Here is a 13,969-nt window from a genome sequence, read left to right as displayed (position 1 = left end):
TAGATAAAAAATACTAAAGTTAGAATAGAATTGAGCTGTCCAATTAAGGCTACTGAGAAAGACGTTCTTCCAGGTAGTTTTTTTTTTCCCACAATGAATTCAACTACTCATTTCATATCTCTGTTACTGTGGGATGAGAACCCTATCACACAGGTGTGTTTCTGTTTGAAGGAATTCCTGGAAGTTCCACAAAAGTTTTGTGGGTGTCATCTGCTGCAATCATGTCAGAAAGAATGGATGAGTTTTTTTTTGGGGGGTGCACATTTTTGGAGCTAGGTATATGCTCTGCCCATTTTTATTAACAACCCTCTCATTCTCAAAGGACTGGGATCAGACTTTCACCTCCTAATATAGTCACTGAAAATAGTTTTCATATGTCCCAGTAGTGAGTAGAACTGTATTGCTTTTCTGTATCTTATTTTAATTTATATTGTTATTATTATTATTATTATTATTATTATTATTATTAAGTCATTGTACAAAAGGGTTTCAATTTAACATGTCAGTTGGTGAATCGACATATCTGTATCAATGACATTCCTTCCATCATTCTCCCCACCATCTGTCTACATCCTACTGATAATTAGGAAATAATAGAAATAATATCCTCTAGAGATGGTAGTTTTTAAAAAATTGTTTGCCATTGTGTTATTATTTCTATTTTAAAGTTTCTAAACTTCAAAAAGGAGGTACAAGAGAGTACCAATTTAGCATATCTATCTAAGTGTCCAATACTTCCTGTTCAGTCACCCTTTCTCATCTGTCTTTTCCTTTCAATTTGCATTTCCCACTGTCTTTAATCACATGTACATTGAATATTCTTCCTGTATTTGTCCCTTGTTCCATTTGACATTCATCCATTCCCTTGCCCCCACACACACATTATCCCCCTCATTTTGAATCTGTTGGCCAAACTTTTCTATTCAAATAAGAAATGTGGGCAACTGGAAGTTATAGTTACAAATGGGATCATTTGAAGATTACTTCTAAATTTGCTTAACACATACTTTGGAGTAATTGTTAGGCCCCAGTTATGCTTTGTTGTTTTAAACACTTTTTGCATGATGATTGGTGTGTATGTGTGTGTGTGTGTTGCTTTCTTTTTTTTTTATTGTGAGAATACTATATAGAGGAGTTACAATTACATGGACAAGTTAATGAGTACATTTCTTATCAAGCACTGTTGCCTCCTCTTTGTTTCCCCTTCCTATCCCTTCCCATACTCCCCCCCTCCCTCTACCCAATCCAGCCCCCTATCCTTCCCCCCCCACCAAAGTTGAAAATGTGGTATATATACACAATGGAATTCTATGACTCTGTCAGAAAGAATGACATTGCCCCGTTTGTTAGGAAATGGAAAGACTTGGAAAAAATTATATTAAGTGAAGTAAGCCAGGCCCAAAGAAACATAGGTCCCATGGTTTCCCTTATTTGCAATAACTAGTATATGTCTGAGTCAACCAAAAAAGGTCAGGTAAGTTTATGTTAGGGGAATGAACCCTAAGATAAGTATTCAAATGTTTTTTTTTCCTTTTATGCAATTGTTTCTAACATATTTATAAGATGATTTCTATGTTGCTTTTTATGTTGCTTTTTTTTGGGGGGGGTCCGGTCGTAGAGCCTGAACTCTGGGCCTGGGCACTGTCCCTCAGCTCTTCAGCTCAAGGCTAGAACTCTACCACTTGAGCCACAGCGCCAGTTCCGGCTTATTTCTTTTTGCTTATGTGGGCTGAGGAATCAAACCCAGGGCCTTATGCATGCAAGGCAAGCGCTCTACCACTGAGCCACCTTCCCAGCCCCTGTATGTTGCTTTCTTATTCAAGTCTTTTGTCTTCAGAGATCACCAGGAGGATGTTTTCCACAATATTTACTATGTTTAAACAAAGATTGAATTATTTTATTCAGTTATGTACTATTTGATTCCTTGGTGTAATTTTACAGCACAGTTACAATTTTTACGACTTTTACAACTACAATGATAACTCTGTTTTGTACTAAAAGCCAAAATAAGCTAAGTATTTTAAAATGTGGGTGATTCATAGTAAAATGGAGTAGATATCAATTATTGGAAATGAAACAAGTTGATTCACTAATTTCGTTTTTCTTCTTTCTCTATCCTTTTAATTCTGTTTCTGAAAAGGTGTCCAAGCAAGATAGAATCACAGAATGGAACACATGTCTCAGAATTCCATCTCCTTGGCCTCTCTGAGAATCCAGACCTGCAGCCCTGTCTCTTTGGGCTATTCCTGTCCATGTACCTGATCACTGTATTTGGGAACCTGGTCATCATCCTGGCCATCTGCTCTGACCCTCCCCTCCACACTCCCATGTACTTCTTCCTCTCCGTCTTGTCCTTTGTGGATATCTGTTTCATCTCTACCACAGTCCCAAACCTGATTGTGAACATCTGGCTTCACAGCTGGGTCATCACTCATGCAGGTTGCCTGACACAGATGTCCATTTATATCCTTTTCGCAACAATGGATGACATGCTTCTGACCGTCATGGCCTATGATCGCTTTGTGGCCATCTGTCACCCTTTACATTATTCAGTCCTCATGAGCCCTCACCTGTGCAGGTTCTTAGTCTGCACATGTCTGTCTGTCAGCATCGTGAACTCCCAGCTACATACTTTGTTTGTCTTACAATTTACCAACTTTCAAGAGGTCCAAGTCGCCAATTTCTTCTGTGACCCTTCCCATGTGGTGAATCTGGTCTGTTCCAACACCTTCTCTAAGGACATGGTGAAATATTTTGCTGTTGGCATCTTTGGTTTTTTCCCTGTAGTAGCCATTACTTTGTCTTACTATAAAATCATAGCATCCATTCTCAAAATAGCATCCTCAAGTGGGAGGTACAAAGCTTTCTCCACCTGTGGCTCTCACCTGTCAGCTGTTTCCTTATTTTATGGAACAAGCATTGGTGTGTATCTTGGTTCAGGTATAACAGAATCCCCTAGAAAGGTTGTAGTTGCCTCTGTGGTTTACACTGTGATCAACCCCATGCTGAATCCCTTCATTTACAGCCTGAGGAACAGAGATATGAAACAGGCTTTCAATAGAATCCACAGAAGAAAATTCTTCTTTAGGACTTAAAACAATTTGTTTCATTTGTACCAAGGTAAAGCTAGAAAAATAAGTGCCGAGGCTGCTAATTTCAGCTTTTGGGGTCATATTAATTTCTGGTTTAATGGCTTTAATTTCTAACAGTACAGCATAGTAAAAAGTTGGTAGCCAATATTGGCTATGTAAAGAATGGTTAGAGTTGAGATGATTTTTTTCTTTCTTTCAAGAATAGGTAGAAAGTTTAGTTTGGGATAATTAAACATTTTGGAGACGTATCTTATTGATAGATGCACTATAATATGAGTGCTTTAATGTATTAAGTTGCGCATTTGAAAATTATTCATAACAAAAATGTTTCAAAATTTATTTTATTTTTTAAATTTATTATTGTTTTAAAGGGGTTGTATGGAGGGGTTAGTTACATAAGTCATATAAAGAGTGAATTCCTCTTTAAACAACATTACTCCTTCCCTCCCTCTCCCCACCCATAAGTTGTATTGTTTATTTTCCACATAGTGGGTATTACTGCTGCATTTGTTCACCTTTTGTTCCACCATTTTTGTGTCCCCTCCTCCTCTTAATCTCCTAAAGCAAGATAAAGAAACAAACAAGACAAAAGGAAAAGAAAACAAAAACAGTAACAAATTAAAAAAACCCTCTTGTTTCCATTTCCTGGAGTTCATTTCGATAGATATTATTTTATATGATCAGACACACATAGCTATTGTACCTTTGTGATCCTCTCCTAAGAATATTCTCCTTTGTTCTGAGTGAATGCCTAGAAACCTATGTAATTCAAGCATTCTTTTTCTTTTACGATACAGTGTATTTACTTGACAATTTATTGTTGCAAAAATATGAATGGGAGTAAAAGGAGATTTGGAAAAAATACAGGAGACACAGAAATGATTGGTACACACAATAAGGTCCTCCCAAGAAGAGGAATAATTAAGAAACTTTTGTGGGCTTTATTTCCTTTCTTCTCCTCCCTCCAATGAATCTGGGCAGGTCATTCCTGTCTGTAGTTAATTATGAGCTTTGTGTTGCATCTCTGTGGTCCCATGTGGGTTACACAGATGTCAATAATCAGCCTGTACATCCAGTTTGAGTCATATGAAGTCCAGGAGCCACCATATGTGTGTCTCTTTTATTAATGTCTGTGTCGGTAAGCTCCTAGCTAAGACCACATTCATATCAACCCTGAGGACAGAGCCTAAACTTTCACTGGGAACCAGACAGTAGACAGATACACATCAGTTCCCCATTGCTTCTTTGTAAACTTTCAGAGGCACTGTCTACAAGACCTAGTGCTGAAGAATATGAAGATAGAGGAAGAAGATGGAGATGGAGGAGGAGCAATCAAGACCTTTGTATCCTCATTACCACTACAACTATGTGCTTCATGTAGTCAGATGGGAGTGAGTTACTATCAATGCTTGATAAGAAATGTACTCATTATCTTGCCCATGTAATTGTAACCCCTCTGTACAGTATTTTCACAATAAAAATATAAAAATAAATAAATTTAAGTTACAAATATGGTGATGTGAGCCAGTAGATATGTGAGTAATATCCAACCTAGATCAAAACTAGCTGCCCACAGAAAAAATAAATTCTGGAGAGGATAGTGGAATACTCTTACCCACTGTTGATGGGAAGTCAAATAAGACCAATCTTTGTAGAAATCAGTATGGATATTTCTACAAAAATATTAAAAATTAAACATAGTATTTACTATATACCATTTCTGATTATATTTTCCCCCAAATAAAAGTCAATTTTAGCCTGGTGTCTGTGGCTCATGCCTGTAATCCTAGTTACTCTGGAGTCTGAAATGTAAAGATTGAGGTTCAAAGCCACTTTGGTTAGGAAAGTTCATGAGATTCTTATCTCCAATTACCCACCAGGAAACTGGAAGTGGTACTGTGGCTCACGTGGTAGAGTGCTTGCCTCGAGCTGAAGAGCTCAGGGACAGCACCCAGGCCCAGAGTTAAAGCCCCATGACCCAAAAAAGTCACCTTACCATAGAGGCACCCCTATGTACCTGTTTATCATCATGCAATTCAAATGCCAAGGCATGGAACTAGCCTAAGTTTCTGACAAAGGATGAAGAGATGACGGATATATATATCAGAAAATGTGGTGAGGCCTAGATAAGGCCTAGATAATTTTATGTAATTTGTTTTCAAGTCCTTAATAAATATTAAAGAATATGTTGTGTGTTTTTGTGTCTCTGTGTGTGTGTGTGTGTGTGTGTGTGTGTGTATGTGTGTGTGTGTGTGTGTGTGTGCTAGTACCAGGGCTTGAACTCAGAGTCTGGGCACTCTTTGTTATCTTTTTTGTTGAAGGCTAACACTCTCCCACTTGGGCCACACCTCCATTTGTGGCTTTCTGCAGGTTAATTGGAGATAAGGGTATTGTAGACTTTCTTGCTCAGGCTAGCTTTGAATCTTCATCCTCAGCCTCCTGCGTAGTTAGGATTACAGGCATAATCCACCAGCACCCGACTTTTCCCATTATATTGAAGTAACTCTCTTGTAGTTGTTTAGGAAGGAAAGAATGAAGCCATCTCTTCCATGAGCTGATTTTAGACAGTCATGGAAGCTTATTTATGGCCTCTTGCAAACCCAGACAGTCATTTCTTTTCCCTTTCACTCCAGGAGTGGACTCCCTTGCTACAGAGTATCATGAACTACAGCCCATTCTCTTTGGTTGTTGTTGTCCATGTACCTGGCCACTATGTTTAGGAACCTGCTTGTCGACCTGGCAATCAGATCTGACCCCCCCCACACACACACACCACATTCCTATGTACTTCTTCCTCTCCAACCTGTCCTTCATGGACATCTGCTTCATCTCCACCACCATCTCCAAGATGCTGGTGGACATCCAGATCCAGAATAAAGCCAGAGCTGCCTGACTCAGGAATATTTTAAAGGTATATTTATTGGAATGGGTTATTTTCTACTGACTGTTATTGCCTACAATTGCATTGTGGCCACTTGTCATCTGAATTACACTGTGATCATGAGCTCCTTTCTGTGTGACCTCTTGCTTCTGCTATCTTGGCTCATCACGATCTAGGTCTCTCTGACACATATTTTGTTAATGAAGCAGCTGAATTTCTCCAAAAGCACCAAAATCCCCCCATTTCTTCTGTGACCTCTCCCAGACCTCTCACTCAGAATAGGCACAATCTTTTAAGTAATGTCTCCAACCATTTTTCAATGGCTGTTTTTGAGTAAAGGCCTGATGTATTGCCAGGGACTTTGCAAATCCATGATCCTCTTCCTTATGTTTCCCCCATAGCTGTGCTGACAATTGCTTGCCACCATACCCACTCTCTATCATGGGGATGAGTTCACATTCACTTTAGTTTGCTTTTGCCCAGGCTGACCTCACAGGCCCTCTCAATCCTCACTTCCTGAGTAGCTGATATTATAAGTATGAGCACCACATATTTCCCTCATTTATCCCTTGCATTGCATTTCCATATAACTTGAGAATTGTTAGGTAAATGCAATAGGTGGCTGAGGAATGAGAATATCACATGGTATTCAAGCCAGGGAGACAGGTTTATTTTCCAAACTGCTGGCTGACCTGCAGTCAAGTTGGAATCACACATGGTCAGAAAAAAGGGTGGAGCCAACCCCAGGCCAGGACTTATCAAGGCCAGGGCCAGGGAGGGCAGGATATGGATGTGACCTCAGGGAGGGGGGAGGTGGCTATCTCCAGTTGTGCCAGTTACTTAGGTGACACAGGTACTAGGTAGAGATTTAGCCAAGAGGAGGGAGGAGTTTGCTCCACCTTCCCAGGGCCAACCTTACATTCCAACCTTCTAATAATTATGATAAAGGATGCAGATTCTCTCTGATACTTCCTGCTGGCAAGGTGTGTCAACATTAGGTGTAAAAATTGAAATATGCCCCCCACCCAGAAGGCAGCAAGCAGCAGTTGTGCTTTGGTAGATGCAAGTCCTTGAATGGTAGAAGTCTCCTAAGGCAGGGGCTGGACAACAATAAGAGGAAAAATATAACTGAAAAGAAAAACTTGGGTGCCTATGGCTTAGAGATGACAACAGGGATGAGGTAGAGGGGTGTCAGGGATGTGAGACAGCATTACCTTTGTAGGTTCAAGGGGTGGAACAAGTTTACCTCGAAATCAATGATGGTGTAGAAGGGGCAGGAACAGGAGCCCTTTTTATACTTTTTTTTTGGTTGGTCCTGGGACCTGAACTCTGGGCCTGGGCACTGTCCCTCAGCTCTTCAGCTCAAGGATAGAACTCTACTACTTGAGCCACAGCACCACTTCTGCCTTTTTCTGCTTATGTGTTGCTTAGGAATTGAACCCAGAGCCTCATGCATGCAAGGCAAGCGCTCTACCACTGAGCCACCTTCCCAGCCCCCGCTTTTTATTCTTAACAGATGAATCCAGTGGCTGTCCTTGAACTTGACTGCCGTGGGGTGGTCAGCAGAACCTGGTGAGGGCCTGTCCACTTAGAACATAAACCAGACAGATTAAGGGTCTTGAGAAACACTTGAACCCCAGGCAAAATTGGGGGAGTGGGAAAGGGACCTTGATGAGGCTGAGGGAGACATTGGTCAGAATATTGGCATAACATGTGCCTAAGAAAAGTTAGGACAGGAAGGTAGTCTATTGGTGGAGTCTTTGTATTGTTGGTAGGGAAATTACCTAGAAGGAAAGGTCTCCCATGCATTAATTCAAAGGGACTGAGAAAAGTAGGGCTGCGGGGAGAGGCATGTAAGCAGGTGAGGGCCAGAGGTAAAAGTTCTGGCCAGGATAGCTAAAGCTCTAAAGAGCATTTAGTAGGTTGTTTTTTGTAGCTCGCCTCTCAGCTCTTCAGCTCAAGGCAAATACTCTGTCGCTTGAGCCACAGTGCCACTTCCAGTTTTCTGGTGTTTATTGGAGATAAGAGTCTCATGAACTTTCCGGCATGGGCTGGTTTTGAACCACTATCCTTAGATCTCAGACTCTTAAGTAGCTAGAATTACAGGCATGAGCCACTGGCACCCAACGTAAGTTGTGCTTTAAGTAGGGCATTAGCACTTTCAACCTTTCCAGAAGACTGAGGTCTATAAGGAATGTGAAGATTCCACTGGATATTTAAAGAGCCTGCCAACTGTTGTGTCACTTTAGAGATGAAGGCAGGTCCCTTGTCAGATTGAAGTAACTTGGGTAAGCCAAACCTAGAAATAATTTCTTTTATTAAGACAGGGGCAACAGTGTCAGCAGTCTCTGACATTGTGGGACAGGCCTCAATCCATCCTGAAAAGGTATGTCAGCCTTACATCCAGGCATGTGAGTGAAGTCTATTTGCCAGTCTTCCCCCGTGCTTGGTGCATGAGGAATGCAGCCGGTCAGTGACCTCCCTGTGAGGAGGTAAGGGAACAAGTGGGGCAGGCTTGGGTAATAGCCTTTAGTCGGGCTGTTACACTAGAGCAATGGAGTAAAGGTTTGAGAAGATGGAAGAGAGGCTTGTATTTGATGTGCAGTGTCTGGTACACCTGGAAAAGAAAGCTGCCTGCTTGTATCTCTGGAAGAATGACTTGTCCTCCTAGGGGCTGTCATCCCTGTGCTTCCTGGGAGGCTGCCTGGTGGGAAAGTTCCTCGAACTCCTGTATAAGAGGGTTAAATTGAAGGCAATACCAGAAGCAAGGGAACTGGAAGTTGTTTCTGGCTGCTAGCTTGGCCTCCTGGTCTGCTTTTGAATTGCCAACCATGATGGCATCCAGTCCCATCTGGTGTCCCTGGCAGTGAATGATGGCTGCCTGTTGGGGAAGGGAAGCCACTTCTAGGAGCTTAAGAATAAATGAGGTATTAGTAGTGGGGGTCCTTTTCGTGGACAGGTAGCCATGCTGCTTCCAGATGGCAGCATGTGAGTGGAGAATAGGATTGTTGTAATTTGGGGAGGGAAAGGGGTATAGCAGAATGCTCAAATGGGGATGCAGGTTGACCCATTGTGATGACGAGATGTACATGACACTATGTTGAAAACAAACTACAATGACATGGGTGGGAGGGGGCAAGAGGAGTTGGGGAGATGGGAAGGTTAATGATGGTAGGGAAAAACAAAGGAGGAGGTAACAGTGGTAGATATGAAGAAATGTATTCATTACCCTACTCATGTAACTGTAACTCCTCTGTACAATATTGTTACATATATATATATATATATATATATATATATATATATATATATATATATATATATATAAAGCTATAAGTTCTGTGTTTTGTTAGGTAATGCCAGGGAGCAGAGGGCTTCCATTGATGTACCAGATGTCTTCTGGGTCAGGTGTGAATTCCTGGTCTCTCCTCCAAGGTCTCTGTATAGGAGGGGGAAAGAGTGGTAGAACTAGATGGAAGCAAAGTAGCTGGACTGGGAGGCTAGCAGTCAGGGAAAAGTCAGGGTTTTTAATAAAAGTATCATGAAGTAGCTGTAGGCCAAAAGGGGAAAGGGAAGACAGGGCTTTGTTAGATAAAAAGGTCCTTAAATCTATGGGGAGAGCAAAGGATGACTATTTCCAGGTGTGCCAGTTGCCTAGGTGACATAGGTACTGGGTAGAGGCTTAGCTAAGAGGAGGAAGGAGTCTACTCTGCCTTTCTAGGGTATACATTACAAGAATCATCTGCAGTTAATAAATCTTCTGTTGAAGAAATGCCTTACCTGTCTTGGTGCATTTTAGAATTCATGTAGATTTTGCTTATATTACTAACTTGTTAAAAGCTATGATGTATTATGTAATGTTGAACTTTTTCGGATCTGTTTTGCAAATCATTCCCCATTCTCTGTGATATTTTTCATTTTCCTCTAGTCTACCATTTTTATTATTTTATTTATTTTTATTGGAAAGGTGATACACAGAGGGGTTACAGTTACACAAGTCAGATATTGAGTATATTCCTTTTTGAGCAAGGTCACCTCTTCCCTTGTTTTCTCCCAGTCTTTTCCCTCCTGACTTCCTTCCCCATATGTAATTTAGTTCATTTTCAACATAATATCTATTGATATCGCTACTAAATTTGTTGACCCTTTGTCTCACCATTTTTGTGCTTCCCTTTACCCTTCACCAAACAGATAAACTTATATACAAGACAAAAAGTACAGACATCAAAAACAGTGACTAAAGTGGAAAACAAAACAAAAACACAAAAAGTAAAATTAAAAGCCTTTTGTTTCCATTTCTTGGAGTTCATCTTTATACAGATCATTTTATATGATCATATGCTATTGAACCTTCATGATCCTCTCCTAAAAATATTCTCCTTTGGTCTTACTGTGTGAATGTTTATGGTCCCGTTTATTTATCACGTCTAATTGTAATATTTTTGTCTTTTGCCATCCATTGTGTTTATTTGTAGATTTATAGGCACATTCTAATTATTACAAATGAGGAGAACCATGCAACCTATGTTTCTTTGGGTCTGGCTTACTTTGCTTAATATAATTTTTTCTCAAGTCTTTACATGGAGTAATCCCATTCTTCCTGATGGATGCATAGAATTCCATTGTGTATATACACCATATTTTCATGATCCATTCATCCACTGAGAGAAATCTTGGTTTATTCCATAGCTTGGGTATGAAAAGCGGTGCTGGTAGCTTTAGTGTGGTCTTCTTTGTAGTTTATTAGATAAATGCCTGGGAATGAGATTGCTGGATCATAGAGAAGCTCTAATTTTAGTTTTTTGAGGAGCCTCCATATCAGAGTAGTTGAACAAGTCTGCATTCCCAACAGTGTAGTAGCATTCTCCTTTGGACACATCTCCACCAGCATCTGTTATTGCTAGTTTTCTTGATAATTGCCATTCTAACTAGAGTATGGTGGAATCTCAATGTTGTTTTATTCACATTTCTTTTTTAGCCAGAGATTTTGAACATCTCTTCATGTGTCTATTCTTACTTCATGTGCCAATCTTATGGCTTCTTCTGATATGTCTACTTTTAAGTCTGTAGCCTATTTATTAATTGGGTTGTTGGTTCTTTGAAGGTTTGTGTTTGAGTGTGTATGAGGCTCTTGTCTGTTGCATAGCTAGTAAAGGTCTTTTTCCATTTTGTAGGCTTTCTATTGGTCTTGCTAGCTATGTCCTTTGCCATGCAGAAACTCTTCAGTTTGATGCAATCCCATATATCCAAACTTTCTTTGATTCATTGTGATTCTGGATCTTTATTTAGGAAAATTTGGCCCATGCATCTATTGTGGTGATCATGTAGTTCTTGGCCTTGCTTCTCTTGGTGTGTTTTTATTAACTGTATCTGTCATGACCTACAGGAGTCTTCTTAAATTCACTCAAGTCAAGATGAGTTTCTAAAGTCTCTAACTAATATCTACATGGTATTCTTCCTAGCATCTTCTGTTGGTACCTGATATATTCTCTTTCTTTGAATTTTACAACATTTAGATCCATGCATCTGTTGAGATACTGCCATTTTTCTCATGCCTAGCTTGTTTCACTTAATATAATGTCATTCAAGTTGATCTCTATCACAGCAAAATTCAAGATCATAATAATTGTTATACCTGAATACAGTCTTATTTTGTATAAGTACCACATTTCTCTACCTGTTTACATGATTCTTAATATTCATTGATTATTTCCATAAACTTATTATTGGAACTAATTCACTAATTCATCATGGACAATGGGAATGTACATAAATTTCACCTTAGCAATTTCCTGCCTTTTGGGTAGACATGAAGTAATGGATAGCTTGAAGATACAGTAGCTCTATTTTCATTTTTATTTTCCCCCAAACATCAAAGTCCCACAATAACTGCACTAGTAAAAATAATGAACAATACCATTATATTATCTAAACTTATATTTTTCTTTATTGGTCTAAGCCTGGGACTTGAACTCTATAGCTGATGATTTTGCTCATTGGCTGGCACACTTCTAACTGAGCCATGTCTCCAATTCCCGTCTAATTTTTTTCCTATATCATTAGTGGCTTTTATTATCTTCCAATTTTTTAACTTTTAGGGTTTTTCTTGCTGTTGTCACCTTTTGAAAATACATATTTGTTATCTTAGTTAATTGAGCAAAGGATTTACCACTCAACAAATAACTTTTCAAATACAATGCATCTTGACTGATGTCATCCCTTTCTTGAATATCTCCCAGACCTCCAACACAAACTTTCTTCTCAAGTTTCCTCATTTCATAGAATATGCACTGAATATTATGAGTGAAGTTCCCCCCTAACTCCTCTCTTCATTTGTCTATACTCGTCCTTTGACCTTCCTTTAACACACACCATTTAATATCATGTTGTTATTCCTGGTATTAATTTTTCTGGGGAATCACACCAAATTCTGCAAATACAATACTTGGAAAATATATTTATGAATATTTGCATAGAATGCTGTATGTGTTTACTTATGCATGTATAAATTAGTATAACTCCTTCCAAGGTATGTTTGCCTCAATTTAAGTAGGGACCCTAGACTAGTGGTGAATTCATGACTTTCCGACCCCAGTCTCTTGGAACTCTGGAATTACAGGTATATGACACCACACCTATCTTCCCTTGTGTTTGTGTGTGTGTGTGTGTGTGTGTGATAGCTCATCTACCAATTGTGAAGGCACACATCTTATTCATTTTCATTATTATTATTATTATTATTATTGTGGAAATAGCATACAGAGGGGTTACAATTACATGGGCAAGACAGTGAGTACATTTCTTATCAAGCATTGTTACCTCCTCCTTTGTTTCCCCATACCATCCCTTCCCCTCTCCACACCCCTCTACCACCACCCCACCACCATCCCCATCCTCCATCCCGCCAAAGTTGTAAAGTTCGTTTTTCGACATAACATCTTGTATATCTCATTGTTGTAATGGGTCCACCTGTAACCCTATTTAAACAGTTTGTTTTTTCCCTTCCCCTTCACAAATTATATCAACATCAAATACAATGAAAGCAGGGATAATACCCTGGGGAGGTACATACAAAGCAACAAAGAAATCATCTTATAAATATGTTGGAAACAATTGCAAGAAACAAAAAAAATTTGAATCCTTATCTTGGGGTTCATTTTGCCTAACATCAACTTGTCTGACAGTTTCTGTTTGTCTCAGACATATACTAGTTTTTGCAAATAAGCGAAACCATGGGATCTATATTTCTTTGGGCCTGGCTTACTTCACTTAATATAATTTTTTCCAAGTCTTTCCATTTCCTAACAATGTCATTCTTTCTGATGGAGGCATAGAATACCATTGTGTATATATACAACATTTTCTTGATCCATTCATCTACTGAGGGGCATCTGGGTTGGTTCCATATCTTAGATATGGTAAATAATGCTGTAATAAATATAGTTGTGCTGGTAGCTGTAGTATGTTCTTGTTTGTGATCATTCGGGTAAATGCCCAAAAGTGGGATTGCTGGTTCATAGGGCAGTTCTATGTGGAGTCTTTTGAGGAACCTCCATACTACTTTCCAAAGTGGTTGAACAAGTTTACACTCCCACCAACAATGCAGTAAGGTTCCTTTCTGTCCACATCCCCTCCAGCATCTGTTGTTATTAGAGTTCTTGATTATAGCCATTCTGACTGGGGTGAGGTGGTATCTCAATGTTGTTTTGATTTGCATTTCTTTTATGCCTAGGGAGTTTGAGCATTTCTTCATGTGTCTATTGGTCATCCTTCTTTCCTTTTCAGAGAAGTTTCTCATTATAAATAAAATACCGGGCTGGGAAGGTAGCTCAGTGGTAGAGCACTTGCCTTGCATGCCTGAGGCCCTGGGTTCGATTCCTCAGCACCACATAAACAAAAAGAAAAAAAACCTGGAAGTGGCGCTGTGGCTCAAGTGGTATAGCGCTAGCCTTGAGCTGAAGAGCTGAGGGACAGCGCCCAGGCCCAGAGTTCAGGC

General features: G+C 39.7%; 1 protein-coding gene across 1 annotated transcript; it reads left to right on the top strand.

Moving 5' to 3' along the window:
* Positions 1-2,129: 2,129 nt before the first annotated feature.
* On the top strand, positions 2,130-3,095 carry LOC138813675 (olfactory receptor 7E24-like; the record flags this gene model as incomplete). Its single annotated transcript, XM_070002064.1, has 1 exon — positions 2,130-3,095. A coding segment is annotated over one exon (966 nt), but the record flags the coding sequence as incomplete, so codon positions are not given.
* Positions 3,096-13,969: the final 10,874 nt, after the last annotated feature.

The sequence above is a fragment of the Dipodomys merriami genome, unplaced genomic scaffold (genome assembly GCF_024711535.1).
Source record: "Dipodomys merriami isolate MVZ:Mamm:240054 unplaced genomic scaffold, mDipMer1.0.p SCAF_6, whole genome shotgun sequence".
Taxonomy (NCBI): domain Eukaryota; kingdom Metazoa; phylum Chordata; class Mammalia; order Rodentia; family Heteromyidae; genus Dipodomys; species Dipodomys merriami.
This window is presented reverse-complemented; position numbering and strand designations above follow the sequence as displayed.